This window comes from Lepidochelys kempii, chromosome 1 (genome assembly GCF_965140265.1).
Source record: "Lepidochelys kempii isolate rLepKem1 chromosome 1, rLepKem1.hap2, whole genome shotgun sequence".
In the NCBI taxonomy this organism is placed as follows: Eukaryota; Metazoa; Chordata; order Testudines; family Cheloniidae; genus Lepidochelys; species Lepidochelys kempii.
In genome coordinates this window covers 109,746,731-109,770,352 of record NC_133256.1, presented here as the reverse complement: position 1 = coordinate 109,770,352, position 23,622 = coordinate 109,746,731, and the positions used below count along the sequence as shown (strand labels likewise).

General features: G+C 39.8%; 1 protein-coding gene across 15 annotated transcripts in view; it reads right to left on the bottom strand.

The window, feature by feature from the left end:
* MCF2L (MCF.2 cell line derived transforming sequence like) overlaps nt 1-23,622 on the bottom strand; it is a 266,639-nt gene that overhangs the window by 110,460 nt on the left and 132,557 nt on the right. For all 15 annotated transcript variants that reach the window (XM_073350279.1, XM_073350290.1, XM_073350166.1 and 12 more), the window contains one exon: nt 10,827-10,910. In XM_073350279.1, coding sequence (XP_073206380.1) covers nt 10,827-10,910 — 84 coding nt within the window. The remainder of the gene's footprint in view (nt 1-10,826; nt 10,911-23,622) is intronic.

Genomic DNA, 23,622 nt, shown 5'->3' with positions numbered 1-23,622 from the left:
CCACTATAAATAGCCTGTGGTATTCCTCTTGGCTGTTTGCTTTGCCTCAATTAATTTCTACAAATCAGAAAGCCAGAAACAAGCAAACAAAAAAAGAGTAATGTGGTTGCAATATATGTTTTAAAGTTTAAAACTATCAGTTTACTGTAACACTAATATTTATCTAGCAACACATCACCACATGCTTAAAGCTAGGCATGTGATTAAATGATATTCTACTTCAGGGCCCTCCTGCAGGAAACAAATTTTGGAGTCATTTGACTTGAAGTACTAATTATTATTTGACAGGTTTCAGAGTAACAGCTGTGTTAGTCTGTGTTCACAAAAAGAAAAGGAGTACTTGTGGCACCTTAGAGACTAACCAATTTATTTGAGCATAAGCTTTCGTGAGCTACAGTATGCATCCGATGAAGTGAGCTGTAGCTCACGAAAGCTTATGCTCAAATAAATTGGTTAGTCTCTAAGGTGCCACAAGTACTCCTTTTCTAATTATTATTTGTATGCCATATATTTTTCTGGGGTAATCTGTTTTTTTTTTAAATGTTGATGTTCCATAGATCTTGATTCTTTGAGTGAAGCTGCTTATGAATGAGGCATAAATTCATCTACCTTTTAATAAGTCTTAACTTGTGTTTATGAATATTTTGTTAATTGCACGTGCCTGAAAGCATCCTCATGAACCAGCTCCTATTTAGGTTAGGTGAGTACAGAACATCATGATCCTATGTATATGAAGGAAAGGCAGATAACATTTCCCGGATCTTTTCAATTTACCTACAGGTAACTCCCAACCCTGGGATTTGAATCTGCAGGAGTTATTACTCTCATGAACAATCTTGATTCATAAAAACAGCCCATTCTATTGAAGCTAGTTACAATTTAGATCTTTGGGGCCTGATTCACTGCTGCATAACTCCAGTTTTATGCCAGTGTAACTCCCTAAAATCTATGAGATGTTACAACAGTTTCCCAAGGGATTAACAGACTGGGAAAAAACAACGGAGGAATATTCTGTAGAAGTAGCCTCACATTTTCAAGCAGCTGACTTGTGAGATTTTTTTCATTTCTGATGTATATGAAGGATAAAAGCAAAATGTCAAAAAGATAAGAATACATTTGTCCCCCTTCCATTTATAAGCCTGAAAGTCCTAGATTTCTCAACAGGTTTCAGAGTAGCAGCCGTGTTAGTCTGTATCCGCAAAAAGAAAAAGGAGGACTTGTGGCACCTTAGAGATTAACAAATTTATTTGAGCATAAGCTTTCATGAGCTATGCATCCGATGAAGTGAGCTGTAGCTCACGAAAGCTTATGCTCAAATAAATTTGTTAGTCTCTAAGGTGCCACAAGTACTCCTGTTCTTTCAACTATTAACAATTTTTAATGGGAACCAATTCCTCAATTACTAATCGAGCCTGCCTGGACCTGCCTATCTGAGGGACAGCCTCTCTCTTTGTGACACACTGACCCAGCTGCAGCCAGCTGCGGTGCTTGAGTCGGATCCCTCTTGTTTTAAAAGAGAGGGGTCTGCCAGTAGAGTGTTCTCTGCGAGGGCTCTGGGACTCGGGACTCTGCTCTTCCTCCTCAGTCTGAAGTGGCTTGAATTTGATAATCTTCTAGGCCGGCTGCATACAACATCTATCTGATAGGTTTTTTAGAGAAAATTGAGCTTATATTTCCTGCAACAACAAAGGGGTAGAAAGGATTTTTTTTTTGTAGGTGGCTGGCAGGCAGAGTTCCTGTTTGACCATTTTAATAATACTGGGGGCTTAAGTTTTAATATTAATTATGCACAAAAGCACCATGAGCTTTGTATAGGCATGTTTTAATTATTTAAATAAAAATAAATAGATAACTGTTTCACTAGAGAACTACGGTACACCAGGGCTGGGAATTTTAACAGAGACCATAAGAGCTAGACACCCAAATCCAATGGGAGTTTGGTGCCTAATTCCTTTGGACTCATTTGAAAATCCCAGTCTCTCTCATTGTTGATATACTACCGAAAACCATGCAGAGCACCTTTCAGATAAGTGTAAAGACAAGGTCCTTTCCTTGAAAAACTTAAAATCCAAACAGACAACATATGGGTGACAAAGTGGTGGTGTTTTCTACACATACTGAAGTTCTACTTTTATTTTATTTTCTGTAATGTAACACTTCATGAAAGGAGGATGAGGGTTTGCAAATGTCATGGAAGAAGCGTGATTACAGAAGGACTTGTAGGGTGGATATAGACATAGCAAACTAAGACTTCATGATGCTCTGCTCTATTCAGGTTCTTATACAATGGTATCCAAGCATGTTGCCATCAATTATCTGATGTACAATCTCAAACAAGAAATGATTAATAACGTTTTCATCTCAGTATGGTGCTAACGTGAAATCACAAAGTGACGGAATTACTTGCACTCCAGTAAAATGAATAAAAGACTTCAAGTAAAGAAGAATTCTCTGCTTAAATCGTTGATTAATACACTTGTCGATTCAGTCATAGCAGAAGAGCAGCATAGGCTAGCATCAAAAATCATTTTACAGAAAGAAAAAAGCCCCCAAACAGATAAGCTGCACACAGATTCTTCTTCTTAGGGCTAGAAGGGTTTGGGAATAGTGAAGAAGGTTTCTCAGATTTTTTGGTGAAATGGTAGGAGAAAGATGGAGGGCAGCTGTGCAACGTTCAGTAGTGACCATTCCACTTGAGTAAGGGATGGTACTAATGGATTCTCAAAAGCACTTTTTCCAGTCCTTTTGGTCAGGAAGGGTAATGGACATGATATGGCAAGGGGGTAATTAGAAAGCAAATGATATTAGTTAAAAAGAGTAAGGACAGGGATCCACAGACCTAAATCCATGGTGGGAAGTTGTAACTGATTCAGGTTTTCAAAAAATGGATGGTGTCCCTCCATTGATTGATATAAGTAGACAAAACCCAAAAATATTAGCATGCTTAAGTGGCCCAAATCTAGACCAGTAGTTTAAAAGCCCTAATTTGGCTGTATTGGCATCACTCCATACAGAGGAATGGAAGAATCAAGCACTTGGGACTCATATTATTAACTTCTAAGTCAATGCAAGCCTGAAGACCCAGTGTTTGGAAATAAGCTTCCTCCTGATTTGGAATTTCCATTTTCTATAATGAAAAAATTGACTTATTAACAGAAGTACTCAACATACTCGTGAACAATTTTAACTGTATGAGTTGATTAAAATCTTCATTATTCTTATTCATTATATTGCTTTCCTTAGACAGCAAAAAGATCAGAGAAGAAAAATGTGTTGAAACATTTGTTTTGGAACAAGAAAGAAGTTTTACACATATTGTGTTTCTTCTTAGGTTGCATTTAATCCAGAGGGATTCAAAAGTATCTGTAGTTACAAACTACACTGGATTACAATTTAGCCAAATGTGCGAATGTATTTGAAATCTAATGCTTTTTGGCCAAATAATCCATTTAAAAAAATTGGGTATGGCACCAAAAGTAAGTTTAGTACTTCAACTTTTTATTTTAAAATTTTAAAACTCTGGAACAATGCAAGGAAAGTGGTAACAGCTGTCCCACTGACAATGTGGATTTAACCTCCCCCTTCTCCCGCCCCACAATGTATTGATTAAGATCCTCAGTTTGGGCATTTCAGCTCCATTTTGGTCAAAGGAATTATACCAATTTACGCCACCTGAGAACCTGGTATATTATATCTATCTATAGATAGATTTGTTTAATTCCTGACTTTGCTCATCAAAATTTCATCTTAACTTATACCACCTGTCTGGTTTCTGAAAACCACCAGAAGCTGTAAGATATCCAAGATGACCTCTAAACTTTAGATTCATTCTATTGCCCCCTTGAAAACAAGATTAATTTAATACAAAGCACTAGCATGAATACAATATTAAAACTGTTAAATCAAAGCACAAAATTCCAAAATTTAAGGTTGCTCTGGCTAGTCTGCACACATGTAGTTTCCAGTCTTTCTTTTGCTGAGGGTTTAACATACTATATTTTTTTTTATTTTCTTGAAAGCATATACTATAAAACAGGTTCAACATGGCTACACGTTCAATGGGGGTTTTGTCTACTTTAACAGACAAAAGAAGAACAAAATCAAAGAGAATCAAATGTAGAGAACCCTACAGCTATAAATCAGTTATGCCTCCCACCAGATAGAGGCTTAATAAGTAGTTTGCGGTCATTTCCTTTAATTTGTAAAGCACCTTTTCCTTCTGTTCAGGGGAGTCATAAGAGACTACAAAGAACATGAAAATAAGGGCACAGGTTCTCTACAGTGCACCTTCTGTCTGCCGCTAGTTGGGGCAAAGGAGCCAGTTGCTGATCTGGTGGCCAGTTCTATGAGTACTAATTTATGCTGGCTGGATAGGGCCCCACGAGGGACTGTCCACCAGCCAAGAACTGCCAGAGCACAGCAGAGCTTTACACCCCCTCCTTATCCTGGGGCTGCAATGGGGGTGGCATAGATGTACATCTGCTCAGGACTCCACCATGGTAAGGGAATCCCCAACTGGGGAGATCTGTTTAGTGTTGTTGTAGCTGTGTTGGTCCCAGGATATTAGCGGGACAAGGTGGGGAAGTAATATATTTTATTACAATTTCTGCTGGTGAATTTTCAAGTTGTAATTGCAAAAAGTATTCATAATTATCAGAAAAGACAGGTAATACGGGAATTACAAACAAAGGTGTAAATGTGTATTATAGAACAGTTATGTTAAAGGAGATAGTGAATCTCTTACCATTATTATCTAATCTACATTTTGTTTGACATTATATGTTGTACCAGAGAACGAGACATAGAAAAGGCAGCTGGAATGAGTGGTTCACTATTTGTGGTGGCCAGAAGTCATTTGTATTTTATCATGTTTTATGATGTTCAAGGTGCTTGTGACAATTAATTTGTGCAGATAATATTTTGATAAGATACACTTGTCTGTCTATTCTTACTCATCTATATTGTATTATAACGTACCTGTGCGTAAACAACTGCAGGAAGTTTAAGTGTGAATATAAAGGAAATATGGCAACTTCTCACTCAGGGGAGAAAAAAAAATCTGAGCAAGTATCTGAGTGAGAAAATAACATGAAGTGCTAATGAACAAAGCCCTAGCAAGGTGTTTATCACCCACAGAGGGAGAGAATGTCCTTGGAAAAGGTAACAAAGGCTTGAGAGAACTCTTTGAAGCACAGAAGGAAATTAGAAGATTGTGTATCAAAGAGTAACAAAGATAAAAAAATAGAGTAAAATACCAAGTAAAATAGAAGAGACAGTGAAGTAAAAGAAAAATACCGCTATAGGGAGTGAGTTATTCAAACTGATGTCTGAGAGGAACAGCTGGTCGAATGTCTGAACATTCTAATGAAAATGTTACTTGTTTTCCAAAACAAGAAAAGTTCTTCTGTAGAGAGAACAATGAGTAAACGGAAAAATAAAGGGACATGTCAAGGAACAACATTTTAATTGTGGGGAAGGAGGGTGTGGGCATGAACTTACTACATAAATGGATCACTTGGACCCGTCTGGAGCTAAACTGGAGTTTGGACGGACTGCTACCCATAGATTAGGTGGAACGAATGTCTGCATACTAAGAGCAACAGCTACAGTCTTTAAACTCAGTCTGTACTAGTATGATTTTTCGAAGCTTGTCACTAAACAGGGTTACGTTTAAAAGCTTTTTTTAGTTTTACTATTTCATTTCTCTATTTCTTAAATACAAAGTATTTTGTTTAATTTCAAGTATAACTTGGCTGGGGCTATTGACATAGGGAGAAAAATGCTGTCTGCCAACCCCAGGAAATGAAAGAATTGTTACCCTTAAGGGAAAAAGAGGCAACAGAGTTAACTGATCCAGAGGTATCCACGATCACAAAAAGAGGTTTGGAAAAGGCCGTGGTCTCTACTCATAAGGGGTGATAGGACTTTGTGCTGAGGTTCAGTGACTTCCTGTTACAGTCCTACATTCGAGCTAAATAAATAATATATTTTATTAGAGAAAATACTGCATATTCAACTATATGCAGCACTGCTTTTTTTGCTACATTTTAAGTGTATCTACCTAAGACAATAAATAATACACCAAGCCTAAAAGCTCTTAAAGGGAAATTATTTAATAAAAATATTCTTAAATCTATATACTTTCCTCAATTGTAATTTATTTTACATTACAAGATCAAACAAGTATTAAAAAAAATCCCAGCACTCCCAAGACAAAAATAAATATCCTACACAGCACAGCAGCAAAGTCACAATGCAAGTGTGAGTAAGCTGTTACATAACTTCAGTGACAGAATATTAAACACTGCTCTTGTGTTCCCAGAACCCATAGCAACACTGTATCGGAAAGCACTGAAAGTTAACTATTAGCACACTAATATGAACACTAGGATAAATATGGAGTGCAAAAATAGACACAATGCATTAAAAAGTCAAATTGCACTAGAACGATAAACTGCAACAAAAAAGGTAAATAATGCTCACAACCCATCATTAAACAGCTGCACTAGCTTTTAAAACAAAAACATCTACTCATAACAGATCGAGCGGTTAAGTACAAATTCAATAAACTGGAATGAGAAATGGCTGCTCTTATTCAGCTCCACTGCACTGTGGACAATGAGTGCTGAAGATGCTTGTGGCTGTGTGAAAAGTAATCTTGGGGGGAGGGAAGGCGCTAAGGAATCTTAAATTGCATTCAATTGGATTGCATCTATTCTATTCATAATAGGTTTAACTCATGGCAGTTGGAAAAAAGTAGTAAATCCTTCTTGCAGTTATCTAGTAAGACTGTTTCTTACATAACATGATCACGAGCATTTTTTTTTGCCCCTAGTTAGGAAACAGAAACTTAGGCTGGGTCTACACTCGAAAATTAGGTCGGCATAAATATGTTTAGGGCCCTACCAAATTCACGGCCATGAAGAACGTGTCACAGACAGTGAAATCTGGTCTCCCCCTGTGAAATCTGGTCTTGTGTGTGCTTTTACCCAATGCTGTACAGATTTCACAGGGGAGACCAGCATTTCTCAAATTGGGGGTCCTGACCCAAAAGGGAGTTGTGGGGGGCACAAGGTTATTTTAGGGGAGTTGTGGTATTGTCACCCTTACTTCTGTGCTGCCTTCAGAGCTGGGTGGCTGGAGAGCAGTGGCTGATGGCCGGGCACCCGGATCTGAAGGTAGAGCCCTACCAGCAGCAGTGAAGAAATAAGGGTGGCAATACCATCCCGTGCCACCCTTACTTGGGAGTTGCTGCTGGTGGGGCTGCCTTCAGAGCAGAGATCCCAGCTCTGAAGGCAGTACCGCCTCCAGCAGCAGCAAAGTGTTAAGGGTGGCAGAACCACACCTACCCCCACAATAAACTTGTGGCCCCCCCCCCACAACTCCTTTATGGGTCATAACCCCTACAATTACACCACCATGAAATTCCAGATTTAAATAGCTGAAATCATGAAATTATTGATTTTTAAAATCTTATGTCCGTGAAATTGACCAAAATGGACCATGAATTTGGTAGGGCCCTAACTATGCTGCTAAGGGGCATGAAAAATCCACACCTGGAGTAGTGTTATTAAGAAGACCTAAGTCCCAGCACAGACAGCACTAAGCTGATGGAAGAATTTGTCTATAGTCTGAGCTACTGCCTCTCGGGGAGTTGGACTAACTACAGCAATGGGAGACCCTCTCCCACCAGCGTAGGTATGGTCTATGCTGAAGTGCTACAGGAGACACTGTAGTTTAGTTTTAAGTGTAGGACAAGCCCTTGGAGCATCACAGACCTCACACATGACAAGAGAATTTTACATTAAATACCAGAGGGTCCTTCACTTCCAACCGGCCCCTCCAATATCGAGTATGTCTTTACTTTAAGACAAAATACCTCCGCTTATTTTTCCCCAGACATTAAGGCTCTCTCTACGCTGGCAAATGAACGACAAAACTTATGTCATTCAGAGGTGTTAAAAAAACAACAACAACACAACACCACCACCCCCCCCCGAAAGACAAAAGTTTTGGTGACGAAAAGCGCCGGTGTGAACAGCGCTTTGTTGGCAGGATCACTTTCCTGCCAACAAAGCTACCGCCGCTCGTTGGGGATGGAAGTTTTTTGGTCAGTGGGAGAGCTCTCTCCTGCCCACAAACAGCGGCTACACTGCACAACTTTTAGTGGCATGGCTGTAGCGACACAGCCAGGTTGCTAAAAGGTGCGCAGTGTAGACAAAGCCTAAAAAAAATGATCAGCATCACAGAAGAAATAAACCTCAAGTTCAGCCCATACAATAGAAAGGAAACAGTCATTATAACTAATGAACAACAATGAACACAATGAGATTTAATGCACCTGTACTGAGCAATGCACTGCATTGATCAGGACACACAGGAGAATGAAACATATCCATCTCTGTTTCTGCACAGAAAGGCCACAACTTTATTCATTTTAATGGAGAGGAGGTGCTAATTGCAGTTCAAACTATACCTCCATTATTGGGCAGGGCAGCAACTCCAGCAAGATGGCTGCTGCACACCAACAAAGGCTTTACGTACAGAAAGGGGATGGGGGAAACTCGGGGAGCCAATCGGCTGTCCTTTCCCCCACAATCTGGCCATTGGGAAGCAGGCACTGATGGAGAAATCTCGCCTCTCTTGTCCCCCTTTCCACCTCGGCAAAAACTCCATGTGCTCTGGGCTAGTGGGGGAAGGGTCTGGAGCAGTTGAGCCTGCACCTCCCCTTCCAAGGGCCTCAGGGTCTATCTAACATCACTCCCACAGAGACTGGGATAGGCATAAGAACGTAAGAATGGTCATATTGGGTCAGACCAATGGTCCATCTAGCTCAGTACCCTGTCTTTCAACAGTGGCCAATGCCAGGTGCCCCAGAGGGAATGAACAGAACAGGCAATCAGATAGTGAACCACCCCTGTCATCCACTCCCAGCTTCTGGCAATCAGAGGCTAGGGCTACCCAGAGCATGGGGTAGGCGGAGCGTTCCTGACCATCCTGGATAATAGCCATTGACAGACCTATCCTCCCTGAACTTACCTAATTCTTTTTTGAATCCTGCTATAGTTGTGGCCTTCACAACATCCCCTGGCAACAAGTTCCATTGACTGTGTGTTGTGTGAAGAAGTACTTCTATTTGTTTGTTTTAAACCTGCTGCCTTGTAATTTCATTGAGTGACACCCTGGTTCTTGTGTTATGAGAAGGAGTAAACAACATTTTCTTATTCACTTTCTCCACACCATTCATGATTTTGTAGACCTCTATCATATCCCCTTCTAGTCGTCTCTTCTCTGCTGAAAAATCCCAGTCTTTTTAATCTTTCATGTGGAAGCTGTTCCATACCCATAATCATTTTTGCTGCCCTTCTCTGTACCTTTTTGGTTTCTAACGTATCTTTTTTTGAGATAGGGTGACCAGAACTGCACACAGTATTAAAGGTATGGGTATACCATGGATTTATATAGTGGCATTATATTTACTGTCTTGTTATCTTATCCCTTTCCTAATGTTTCCTAACAGTGTTAGCTTTTTTGACTGCCGTTGCACACAGAGTGGATATTTTCACAGAACTGTCTGATGACGACTCCCAGATCTATTTCTTGAGTGGTAACAGCTAATTTAGACCCATCATTTTGTATGTGTAGTTGAAATTATGTTTTTCAATAAGCATTATGGCACATTTATGGTATGATTTTACTGCATTGTCAGTAGTTTCTCAGAAACAGAGTCCTGACTATTGTCAACGCTCTTTTGTATTTCAGTTCTGTGTAGAGACCTGCTCAGTGGTTTCAGTAAGGGGTCAGGCTTACTTGATATGGCGTGGCTTCAGCAAAACATGTTCTGTTCATTCCCTCTTAAGCACCTGGCAGTGGCCACTGCCGGAAGACAGGATACTGGGCTAGATGAACCACTGGTTTGACCCAGTATGGCCATTCTTATGTTCTTATAGTTGGAGGATGGGAAGGCAGTGTCTAGGAATGAACCCTCATGGACACAGAGAAAGCAGAATCATATGGCTGGCTAATAACAAGGTGGGAGATTTGGGGACAGGATGGGATTAGGAATGAATTGGCCTTTTTTGAGGGAAAGGAATGACTAGTTTTCAACATTGTGTGGGTGGTTTGAGAGATGGGTAGAAAGGCGGAAGAAGTCTAGTTCTGTTGGGGGAGCAGCTGTGTGGGGCAAGGAGAAACTAATGGGGCATTTTTTTCCGTGTAATCCGTTGGGGACATGTATACTTACGATTACATTCTCTGCATGTCAAAGGGTAAGAAATCTAATTTTTTCTTGTTTCTTGACCCACGATAAGTGAGTAAGTTTGCAACATAATCTAATATATATTTAGGGTTTTGTTTCTTTTTTTTAAAAAAAGCTCCTTTTAGTAACTGGGTTAAGACTAATCAAACACAGAGTTTTTCAAGTCTCAGTTCACAAAGTTCTCTATACAGTAGGCTAAATCCTGATGTCCTCCTTCAGTTTTTTACAACTTTATCATCTCCTGCTGACCCATGTGTGATTATCTGAGGTTAGCCTCAGACCTGGGTCTCCTTATCTACAGATCTATAGAGCATTGTGGTGTTGCCCACTAAGCCAACCAGCTAGCACTACTAGAGATGATATAAATAATTCAAGTGTCAATCATATTTAATTTTTTTTTTATAAATTCCAGAACTGCATCTCTTTATGAATAATTCTAAATACAGATCGCAAAATGATGGATGCCCTGATAATAGTGTTCAGTGACTATGTGAAAGTATGGATAGAAACCAACAGCTGAAACCGCACATTTGAACAATCGATACAGTAGGAACTTTCCAGTCTTTACCTGACAGATAGGCAAATTGCTTCTTTAACTGGTCTTCAATATCTGCAGCACAGAGGGGAATGATATCCTGATGCATGATTTCTTCTGAAACAAAAAACAATGCTATGTCATTTTACAGAGAATCACGGTCCACACAAACTCTCAGTTCTAGAGCAGTGACAGAGCTATTCAAATTTTGAAACACTTGTCACGTGTTTGAAGAAAATCATTCAGTCTTCTGGCAAGAGCAATTCATTTGGTTTTCCATGTGGAGCAGGACTGATACATTCACAAATAATTACAAGTAACACAGCTTTGCTGATAGTAAGGAGGATAGGATGGCTGTTGAGTCCAATATTTTTTGATGTGATTATACTATGTGATAGAGGTAAATCTGATTTTGCACTTGAAGTTCAAACTCAAATTTCATTACAACCTGCTCAGATATTTTTTTTAAAAAGTAGAAAATGGTGCTATTCATATGTAGTCAACTCTCCCTGAGACCCTGCTGTAATGTACACAGAGTAACCTTGTCAGAATGTTGGATAAAATTATGTAGGCATCTCCAGACTTCTCAATATGTCTAAAAGTTTTCATGAAGAAGCAACATGTACATTCAGAATTGCACTCACTACACTAGCCATTAAATCCAAATGTAGTTGAATGAATATTTTTAAGAATAATAAAAGGTTTTACAATGTATATTCTTTATGATAGGAACATAAAATTTACTATACCAAATCAGACCATTGGTCCATCTAGCCTGGTGTCCGGTGTCTAAATAGCAGGGCAATGATTGGCACTTATATCGGATGGGTAAGACACACTTCAGAGGAAGGAGCCTTCCCCACAGGTAATGCACCTGGGTTAACTGAGCTATAATAAACATGGAAGAATATATTTCCTGATACCTTCAGTGACCAAATTATTCCTGGAAGCATGGGATTTTAATACCTACTATTTTAGCTTGCTTAATGACAAATATAACCAAGCTTTACCAATTCTTTAATTTCCTGCCACAGCTAAAACTTCAAATATGATTGTCAGACAAGGAAGCATGGTTGTCCCAGTTTTAGATTTGTGGTTTCTTTCTTCCTGCTGTGGTCTCATTCTCTCAGGTAATCTAAAAATTAAATATTGTTGCTCCTGTGATTGTATGAAAGTATTTCTCTGCATTGTTCTTGTTTTGTTGTGGACCATCATGCCACCGTTCCTCATTTTCATCCACCTGTTTTTAAATGTGTCTGACACCCACTTGGTCTTTTATATTTCATTTTGCCCTCACATTAATATGCATTGAAATACTAGTGCCAGCACATGATTGAGTCTGACAGACAGAACTGAGAATGTGTGACAGTGAATTGTCAATTAAAATCCCTAAATAATATTATAGATAATATCCATTTTAAAATGTAGATCTGATCAAATAGAATAGTGCCAGTCTAGTACTACCTGCAGTTATTGAACGCTCACTGTGACAGGGTCCACAAATATGTTTGGTTCCTGATATGTCTAAGCCAGGAGAGAAGAGTTGAACGGGGATAAAAACAGTTATACTCAGACTGTCCTGTTGTTTCTGCTTCCAGTCCTGGAGTATGCTTTTGCTACGTAAATAACATTTGGGCATACACCTCTACCCCGATAGAACACGGTCCTCGGGAGCCAAAAAATCTTACCATGTTATAGGTGAAACCACTTTATATTGAACTTGCTGGGTAGGGAAGGCTGTGCCTCCCCAAACAGCCTGGCCCTCCCCCATCTGACCCCCACCTACTTCCCGCCCCCTGACTGACCCCTCAGAACTCCTGACCCATCCAATCCCCTCCCCAGGACCCCACCTCCTACCCAACCCCCCTGCTCCCTGTCCCCTGACTGCCCCGACCCCTATCCACACCCCCGCCCCCTGACAGGACCCTCGGGACTCCCACGCCCTATCCAATGCCCCCCATTTCCCATCCCGACTGCCCTGTCCCCAGAACCTCTGAACCATCCAACCCCCCCTGCTCCCTGTCCCCTGACTGCCCACCAAGACCCCCCTTATCCAACCCCTCGGCCCCAGCCCGGCACCCTTAACACGCCGCTCAGAGCAGTATGTCGGAGCCAGACATGCTGATCCGCTGGAGCGCGAAGCCCCACCCCCCAGAGCGCTGCTTTACCGCATTATATCCGAATTTGTGTTATATCGGGTTGCGTTATACTAGGGTAGAGGTGTATTTAGCTAACATTAATGGAGAAAGGCGCATAGTCTACCACTGTAAAACTACAGGACAATGAGAAGTATTTTTCACAAGAGCTATATATACTGCAAGTAGTCTGGTAATTAAAAGACATGTTGAGTATGCATCTATTCTGTCATCTGTTGTGGATTGGATGGTATTTAAGTGTAACTTTAGAGATAACCGCTTATGTAAATTAGTGATCCAATTTTCTAAACTTTCTTTTGATTTATGATCTGAATTGAGAAATGGGTCTGTACCAACACCCCAAATCTGAAGAATCTGCAACCTTTATCAAGTCTTGAGCTGCATCAAAATTCACAGCTAACCCTTATCGTTACATAAATGGTTCAAACCAAAATCCCAGTCAAAAAACACTTGGAATTTTGCATTAAAATTTTAAAGCTATGGCTCATTGTCATCTGTCTGTTCATAATTAACAGAGTGCTAACCACCTGGATGTTTTTGGAGCTCAAATAGCACTGATGCCAACATAAGAGAACATTTAAAAATATCATTCCAAGGGATCAAAAACATAAAACCTTCAATTAATTTCTATGCTTTTTGCAGATTTGAAACCTACAGAAATAATAAAAAGTTAAAGAACTTAATCAAAAATGCACTTTTGTGCCTTATTAAAGCACATGTTTCTAATTATACCTAATACTTAGATTAATCAATCAAAGTAAGGATGGAGTTTCAGTTCTAACTTGGCATTTCCCTTTGGTTAAATCTGTAAGCGTTTGAGATATTTGTCATTTCTCTTCAGAAGAGTAAACCCTGTATAGATACTTGGAATTTACTTCTTACAATTGGATCATGCACAGTGTGGAGTAGAAAATTAAAATTATCTCAGCCACCAAAGAAAAATGCTTAAGAAGTGGACCTAAAGACTAGTAAAGTGGCAAAACAGCAACAACATACTGACTGAAATCCGCAGAAGACTAAAACAGAGAGAGAGAGAGAGAGAGCACGTGCAAGTGAGCGCATGCACGCAATATTTTTTAATTCAGTGAACCTCACTCGAGCAGAATTCTGAGAAGTGCTATTTTTAAGAGTAGCCAAAGAATTATCAGTTTAATTTCTTCCTGATAAGTAGCAATTTATTTTATTAAACAGAACTTTACTGTTCTCTTTCTGGCAGCTTGGCAGAAGCAGCGCTGATAACTTCGTTCAAGGTCACACAGCGATTGAAACAATCTTTCTGTAACTGGTGAACCTCTAGTTGGCCAAAAGACCTCTGCATATTTTACTTTCAAATCCACAAGAAAAATATGTTTAACAGTTAACTATGATTTAACTATGGGGCCTCCTGTTATGCAAGTATCTGATATGTACAGGAGATAACTGAATTAAGTTCTTTAATTTCTTTTGAAAGATCTGTCTGGGATGATCAGCTCTCCCACAGAGAAGAAAAATCCAGTCTAACAAAAGCAGGGCAAGTTTACTGTTGGACAACAGAAACATAATGAAGATTCCATCCACAGTGTTACACGTACTTTAAAACCTAGGATTCTGGCCCTGCAAACAGATGTGCACAGGTGAACCAATTTGCCCATACAGATCTAATTACAGGTTCAAAGCCTACATTTTCCAAAAATATACACAAACACAGTAAGGTATCCAACATCTGCAGGAACAAACAAATATTTTCATAACAGAAATTTAAGCTCCTAGTAAAACTGAAAATAAGATTCTGCATGCCCAATTTTTGACAAATTGAGCAGTCAGGCATGCAACTGAGCATCCAAGATATCATTTTTCATAAAATTCAGGGAAACGTTTTCATGCCCCCAATTGCACATTGATCACCACATGTGAACAATCCTGTTAGTGCCCTTGTTTGCATTAGATAAAGGAGTTTGATTGCTCGTTCTTAATTTCATCCAAACAACAGCCTTTGAAGCCTAAGAAAAAATAGAAGACAGCCTAATTTCACTGATGCCAAGACCAAAACATCAGTGCCTATGTTGAATCCCATCACTGAATTAGAGCCTTAGTTGGTTAAACCAATACCACCAAATTACATATTCCAAAAAAATTCAGAACAGTTTCCCATTGCATCCTACTTAACCAGCAGATGAAGCCCTTCTTTCCTTGCTTGTTCCTCCTTCTCCTCCCACAACCCCAAACACACAGGGTGAGGATGAGGATATATGAAGGTCTTCTAAAACTATTTTGCATATCTTTTCAGAAAAGCCTTTCCATAGGAACATTGCGGAAATAAATCACTCCATGGCTTTCTCCTATTGCCTGCTCTTCTGACCATCAGCCCTGTAAATCCTGGTGTCCAGGCAAATATTTAGGAGCGACAAATCTTGTTCTCTGCTTTGTCATGTCACCTGTTGTGTGCGCGCATGTATATGTATACATGCAAACACACATACCTAGAGACAACAGACAGACAGATCAACAGATTACATTGTAAAATTGGAGAGACAAGGTGCAGTAGGAAAGAATTTTTATTGGACCAACTTCTGTTGTTGAGAGAATCTTTTGAGCTACACTGAGCTCTTCCTCAGGTGTGGTCCAATAAAAGCCATTACATTACCCATCTGGTCTCTCTAATATCCCAGAACTGACATGACTACAACACCACTGCCTACAACCATGAGATTGGCCAGTTTCATCATCAAATTGATATATTAATCATTTAAGTCATGCATACCACAAGACTTATAACTGAAGCTGGTTGGGAATTTGTGTCAGAAAATGCAGATTCAAACAACCCAAAACATTTTATGGAAACATATGCAGGATCTGTGGCTCTGGAGTAGACCCGCCATGCTGACTGCCCCAGGATTGGGGACCCCAAGGCTTCCAGGCTCCCTACCATAAAAGCAGAGGCTCGAAGTAGGACTCTCACAGCCAGGAACCTGGCCACCCTGGAAGCACAAGCTCAAGATGGGGCTTTCAGGGCTTCTAGACTTTCTGCTCCATGGCAGGGCACTCCTCTGACCCCCATGGATTCAGGGGCAGCTTGAGGATTCCCCTGGACTTAGGGCAGCCAGCTGTTCCATTTCCTTTTTTGGGGGAGTGGGGGAAGAATACAACCCAAAACTATTAGATTTTTCCAAATTCCAGAATTTTTGAATGTTCTTTCTGTGGGAAATTTCGAGTTCTCATTCCAAATCAGAACAAAAAACTGCTGTGAAATATTGGAATTTTCCACAGCATGGACATAAGTTTCAGCCAGCTCTGCTTAGAACAATCTGACCTGTATATACGTTAGCTCTCTCTCAGGTATGTTAGTTTGGACTCTGATAGTTCTTCCTTCTCCCTCCTCCTCCTCTTCTTCCTATATGTCTCTCTTTTTCTTACTATTGTTCCTGAATTTCAAAAAGTATGGTCTAAAGTAACATACTCAGTGCACAATAGCATATTTTAAGTAATGCATAATTTGTATAACTACCTGGTTTACAAAATGATTTCCTGCATGCACTTTATCGTGTGAATATACTTCAGAATGTAATAAAATATCACTCTTTATAAGGTTGCTAGGAGAAAACAAAGATGGGAACATCAAAACTGCAAAGGCAAATCACTGGTCATCAAAATTGCCTCAGACTAATTTTATCTGCAGTAACAACGAAACTCATGACATCACATTATAGATTTATGACATTGAATGTAAATTATTCAGTACTTCCGAACAGATCTGAGGGGGAATTCTGTTTGTAGAGGAATTAAATGAGAAATGCTGGGGGAGGGAGAAGTACCTCTTTGCTCAACTCATCTCTGGAATATGTGGGGTTTATGCTTCTAATGATGCACAGGCAGCCTAACTGGCCTCAACTGAGTATGTGCCTTGGATTTCAGATGGGATTGTACTCGGAGCGGCTAGACCGTCCCACTGCTCACACCGCCACAGCCGACCTTCTATTTTTAAGATGCTTGCTCAATCAGAGCTAGTGCAGGTACGTCTATTCAAGCTTGAAATTACACTTCCAGCTCCAGTGTAGACATATCCAAAGTCACCTCATCTTTGTCTTGTATACCAGGGAAGCACGAGGGAGTTCTCACTTCCAGAGTGCTTAAGATGTGATTGAATGAATGGTCCAATACATCAAAATATGACATGTGAACTGCAGTTAGTAAATGAGAATGAAAGAGTTGACAAAGAAAGCAAGCAGATCAAAGATTGACTGTGGTGAATATATGGCTTAAAATGATGGGACACTATCAAGTAACAGGGACACTATCAAGATTATTTAATTTAAAAACACGTTGTTTAGAGGGTAACTAACAACATCTTCGACCCCAATCTGGCAAGGATGTCAGCGAGGGTGGAGTGGCCCAGCTGCATGAAGTGGCTTGCAGAATCTGAACCTATGACTATTCGAAAGATTTTTTTTTATATTTAATATACGCTAAGCTTTGAATTTCACTGAAGTCAGACAGTAAGATAAAATACTATCGTTTTTGTTTTAATCAAGTTCAGTTTTGTGTCTAGTCAGTTTCCTTTTCTCGTTCTCCTGCACTAGAAAGATGCTGTCAAGTTACACAGCATACAGGATAGATAGAATAGCCACTGTAGGCATAATCCTTCATCTCTGTTCATCCTCATGCCAGTAGCCCTATTGACATCAATAGGACTATAGGCAGGAAAGAGGTTGCTGGATTGGGACCAGTATTTGTAAGGCAAGGATGAAATGGTTAAAAAGTTATTTCATTAGTAACAAAGTTAATAAATGGAGACAATTTTTAGTAACTCACCTAAGTCAATATTTAGAAGCCTCACAGTGGATATTGAAGCCATTCTCAGTGACAAACGAATTAAGCAAGAAGAAAAAAGTCCCTTTAAAATAGAAGACCATCTTAAGAAAGAAATGTAAGAAACAAATACAGATGCCCAAATACAGAATAAAGAGGAACAGGGATCATCATAAACAATCAATTTAGAATCAAGAACCACCATGACATATGAGGAAGGATGGTCTTGTGGTTAAATCATAGGACTGCATGAGCATGTTCGGTTTCTATTCTTGCCTCTGCTACATAAGTGCTGTGAATTTCCCAAGGTCACACATCTTTGTATCGCAGTATCCTCATCTGTTAAATGATTATAATACTTGCCTATTGTACTTCTTATGGATGTTATGCAGAGGAATTAATGTTTGTAAAGCACATTGAGATCTTCAAATGGAATGAAATATAAGGCTAAAAAAAATCGATCAAGTGTTGTACAAATGTGCTAGAGTACAGTTCTCTGAATTACCATCATAAGCCTAATTAGTTGTCAAAAAGACAGAAAATTTCTAAAACCAGAATTTTTTTTTTTAAGTTTGACACGTGGGGTTATGACCAAACTGTCCATTCCATATTGATGGATGGAACAGGTATCCTAATATGGAAAAAGCTGACAGCCACTGGTTTAGACAATTGTTTGAATGGGTAAACAGAAGTTATTTTAAATGTTTTATGTCAGATTTTCCTGATGTGTTCATACCCTCCCATGAAAATGCTGCAATGAACCACCAGAACAAAGGCCAAAAAGCAGTAAAAAGCAAAGGCAAAGCTCGACAGAAACCTATGCTGAATGGTTCAAAGTATCTTATCGATCAGAGGACCACCAGAGAAGATATTATACAAAAATTATGAGTAAAAAAATAGAAAGTGTCATTTGTGACATTGGAAAAGCAAACAAATATAGAAAGAGCTGTGATTTCTATTTGCCATCTGAAAGTATAGTCCTGTTGCACAGTTCTTCAGTCCAGAGTCAGAATCAAACAGCGGTAAAATTACTTTTAAAAAGTACCAGAGGACAAAACAACCTGAAAATCTCAGTCTAACCGGCTCAGTTCACAAAAGAAGCACACCAAATAAACGATGCTGCAGCACTTTCTTCCCACAAAAAAAAAGCAGACGCTCCTCTGGCTGTATTAACACGATAACTGAAGTGAGGACATTCAGCAGTGCAAAATAAAATAACTAACATCATCACATGCCAGAATCCTACCTCCACAAGCTGCCTCAGGTTTTCGGTACAGCAACACAATCAAGTCTGTGCTATATTAGAGTAGGAATCAGATTATGGTACTGTTCAGTAACATCCATTTTTTTCACCCAGCAGCACAAAATCTCAGCTCTGTAATGTAGTCCAGCAGGAGACCAAACACAATAAAAATGACAAAATGCTTGGGGTAAAAACCTGGATGTACAGAAGTCATTGGGAACTCCCACAGATATCAATGGGTTCAGGATTCCACCTTAGGAGAGGCAGATCTCATCCAAATGGCCAGGTACTTTCCTCCACAAATACAGCATCAACCCTAGCCCTGAAAGGGAAGTCCCAGGTCTTTTGTCTTATTTTTATAATCAATTAAAATGGGATGGGATGTAAAAACAAATCCTGTGGTTCAGCTAACAGATTTTTACAGAAATCAGGGAGGACTCTCCGGGATGCAGTTATTGTAGCTAGAAGAAAGTTCAATTTTCGAAACAAAAATGATGGAGATTGCCAAAAACAAATCAGCTTTAGAGTAGCCTTGGGCTGTAGATCAGATTCCCAGTTCTAGATATTTATCTGCTAACCCTATATTTGAAAAGGTACTAAATGTAATAAATACATAAGGGACTCAGTGACTGAACAGAATTAAAGTGCTGACTGAACTCGCCTCGGTCATAGCACGGCCCTTTCTAATAGTGGCCACTGATTTTCAAAACCATAATGCCCCACAAAGCTTAACTTTAGATAAACATAAATTTAGCAACGGGAGCAGGAAGTGGGGAATTACATCACAGGAGGGATTTCTGGCCAGCCTGTCTTTCCCACACTGAGAAAAAGGTAGGTAGGGGTAGCGAGGTAGAGACCAGAGTTTCAAATAAGCGAAGCAACCAACAGATCCCATGGCACTCAGACGTTGAGTACAATGGGACTTCTTGTGTGCGGAGCTCATTTGAAAGTCTGACCACTTCAAGTAGATGCCTAAGCAAGATCTGACCTCTTGAAAAAAATCAAGCCCCCACTTCAGCTGCTAAGCACACATTTGGAAATCTGGCCCTACGTGTATAGGCCTGTCATTAAAAAGAGGACATTAAAACAATCGGTGATCAATATGTTCAAGTTCTGACTTAAGGTAAAGCAAGAAAGTTAAAAGATGTTTAAAAAACTTCTCAAAACTTCTCAAAAGTACGCAAGAAACTTAGGAATCTTTCAATGAAACTTACAGTATGTCGACACAAAGAAAAAATTCTGAAGCCAACTGAGAAGCAAGCATTTATTTGTCACAGGTCGCCAAGTTAGACTATATGTGCTAGAGAGGGAATGTAATGCTATAAACCCCCCTCCCCCAGCCCCCTTTTACTATAGGCTTTACTCCAGAAATTCTAGAGACAGGTGTCTCCCTCAGAGTCTGGGAATCCTCATTTGGTTACCACAAAGTAGGGGGTCTACAGTAACTGCCAGAAGTCCTGTCTTGGGGTGTGTTGGCCTTTGAAGGTTTGAGAGGGGACTTCTAGGCCACTCCCTCCCAAGCCATTCTAATAACAATGCCTTTGGGACAGAAGATGCAGTCACTGAGGGGAAGGATGCTGTAGTCTCAGTTTACAGTGTGTAAAAAGAAAAGGAGTACTTGTGGCACCTTAGAGACTAACCAATTTATTTGAGCATAAGTTTTCATGAGCTACAGCTCACTTCATAGGATGCATAAAGTGGAAAGTACAGGGAGCAGATTTTATACATACACACAGACCATGAAAAAAATATACATTGTAAGGAGAGTGATCCTACTGCTGACTCTGGTTTAGGGCTGGGGACCAACATTCCAAAAGTGTGTGTGGGGGGGAGTTGAAGACTCCCTCCCCCACAATGGGGTGGATCAAAATGTCTCTTCCAGCTGCCTCCCTCACACAGAGGACCAGAACAGCAAGGTAGGACAGGAGTTGTCTCCAGGGCAGCTAGGACTATAATCTGGGTTTCTGGCAGGGCCTTCTGGGATTGTAGCTGGATATATAAATAATTCTCTTCCCTCAGATCAGTTAGAGACCTGGAAAGGTCAAGATATATCTCCAGGAGATAAGGGACCACCCACTAATCAATTTATGTTTTTTTTTCTTTTATTTCTCATGCCACAGTATAAGAAAAAGAGGAAAAAAGAAAAGAAGCAAATCTCAACCCTCTGTGGAGAGGCCAAGTACACTGAAAAAGACTGGGGAGATAAAGCTCTGCCAAGGGAAGGTATCTCTCTTCACACTTTTTTTTTCAACTCCATCAGCATGGTTCTTTTGTTCAGTTTGTCCTGACCATGGGTCCCATTAATGGCTAGCAATTTACAGCTGCTTGCCATCTGGAAAGCTCTTCATCTTTATCTGATGTCATCTTAAAGGGTGAATCAAATTACCTAACAGTGCCAAAAGTCCTCTCACAAACAGTGTGAACTCTTCTTAAAATCAGTAATATTCTATTTCAGGTGAAATAAACCATGCTGCATATATGCAGAGAGTGCCTTGAGCACCAGTCCTGCCAGAAGACATAATAGTGCAGATCCCTGCACCAGAACAGAGGCCCTATGCAGAAGTCTGTAGGATCTGGGGCTTGGAGCCTAAAGCCAGGTCTACACTAGGAAATCTAATTGGCTTAACTACATTGCTCAGAGTGTGAAAAATCCACACCCGAGTGGTGCAGCTGTGACAAAACACAGACAAAAGGAAGTACTTCAACAATGCACAGTCAACCTGTGGAACTCATTGCCAGGGGATGTTGTGAAGGCCAAAACCTTTAGCTAGAACAACAAAAATTTGAAGAAAGGATTGAAGGTGCTTACATTAGAATTTATATCTATTGGTACAAAGGCCTCTCTGTGCTTTTTCACCTCAAGCTCAAATTCTTTGCAGGTAAGAGGAAGTTCAGCTTTCTAATATGAGAAAGCAAAATCTTTTCTTACAACACAGCTGAACAAGGAGGAGAGGCTGAAAATAATATTTAGGTGGATCTGTAGATAATCCTATTTTATAATCCTATTCCAATTTAATCAATGGGAATTGGATCAGGCTTTTTGGAGTCAGTTGCAATATGCAGTGGTATTTTACTTTACACAGACTTTAAATAAAAATAAAGGGAGAAACAGGTTGGCTTTCAAGGCAGGTTCTTTTGTACAACTCTTGGAAACTATTATGGTCCTTCTGAACCAAGTCCAACATGATTGAAAACAAACTGTAAATAGTTTTGGGTTGATTGTTTTGTCTCTTTAATAAAAGCTCCAAAACTTTGCTGCTTAGCCCGTAAGATACTTTTGATGGTCTGACTAGAAAATTAAACAAAAAAAATTTTTTTTTTTTCAGAACACAAAATTGGACCAATGTGGTCAGGAAAAGGACACTTTTGTTGTGTCCCCTCTGGACCAAGTTACACAAACAGTACTGTACTAGGAAACTCTACAACAGAAAATCTTCATTAAAGCACCATCCAGTCTTGTGATTATATATTCAACAGAATGACTTGCAGAGCATTCCCTTCAACTCTGTCAGGTGGGAAAATAAGCCCGGTGGCAAAGCTTTCATTTTCCATTCTTTCTTCATCTCCGCCTCTCCCATCACCAACAGTCAATTTCTTTGTGTAGCCCTGAAAGTGGGGGACTGGGTCCAATTAACCAGTTACGACACTGAGGGAACTCTCTCCTAAAAGCTCTTGTTTACTTAAACAGGGACTGTAGCTCTTTTTAGAAATGCTGCTTGTAGCGGTCTTGATATTTGTTAGCTCCACAAATAAAGCAAGTTAAGAAGTTGTTTTGAACCATTAGGCCAGTATGCAACAGGAGTTTCTCGCTTCAATCCCTGACCGTGTAGTGCATTATCCTGGTTGATTTGTGTGCTGTTTGTAACCATGTTGAATTGTTTCACAGTTAAGTATTAGCCTGACCGGCAGTCCACAATTTATTCAATGGAAATGAACTTTTCTAGAATTAACGTTCAGCTACAGTTAGAGCTGGGCAAAACTTTTAGGATGAATATTTTATCTGATGAAAAATGCCATTTTGGTTGACCCAAAGATAATTTTGCATTTGACATAAATAGTTTTGGTCATTCCCAAATGGCCAGAGGAGGAGTGGTGACTGCCACTTCCCAAACCCCTTATAACATTTAGCCCAGTGGTTAGGGCACACATTGAGGATATGGGAGACCCATGTTCAAACCCCCGCTCTGGAAGAGACCCAAAATTAACTTTTCTGATTCAACAAAAACTGCTAAATATTTTGGATTGGGTTCAACACAAACCACTTCCCCCACCCAATTTTTCAGAACTGCCACCGAACCAACAAATCAATTATTCACCCAACTCTAGCTCCTCTGCAACCTAAATTTCTATTATTGGATCAGAAACTAAGTGACCAATCCCCCAAGATTTTTACACACAATAGGACTCTTTCCATTTAAAATAATTTATGAAGTGCCACGAGAAGGAAAGCTGTAAGTTATATAAAACAGCTCCACCAGAAATAGCTTGTTTCTGCTACACTGAAGTCAGGCTAGGGCATGTAAACTTAAAAACACTAAAGCTTCATCTTCCTCAACATTCCAACAAATTAGCAAGGTTATATACCTGAAAAGAAGTATCTTTAAACTCCAGCTACTAAGGAAAACAAATAGCACTGTCAGTTCAG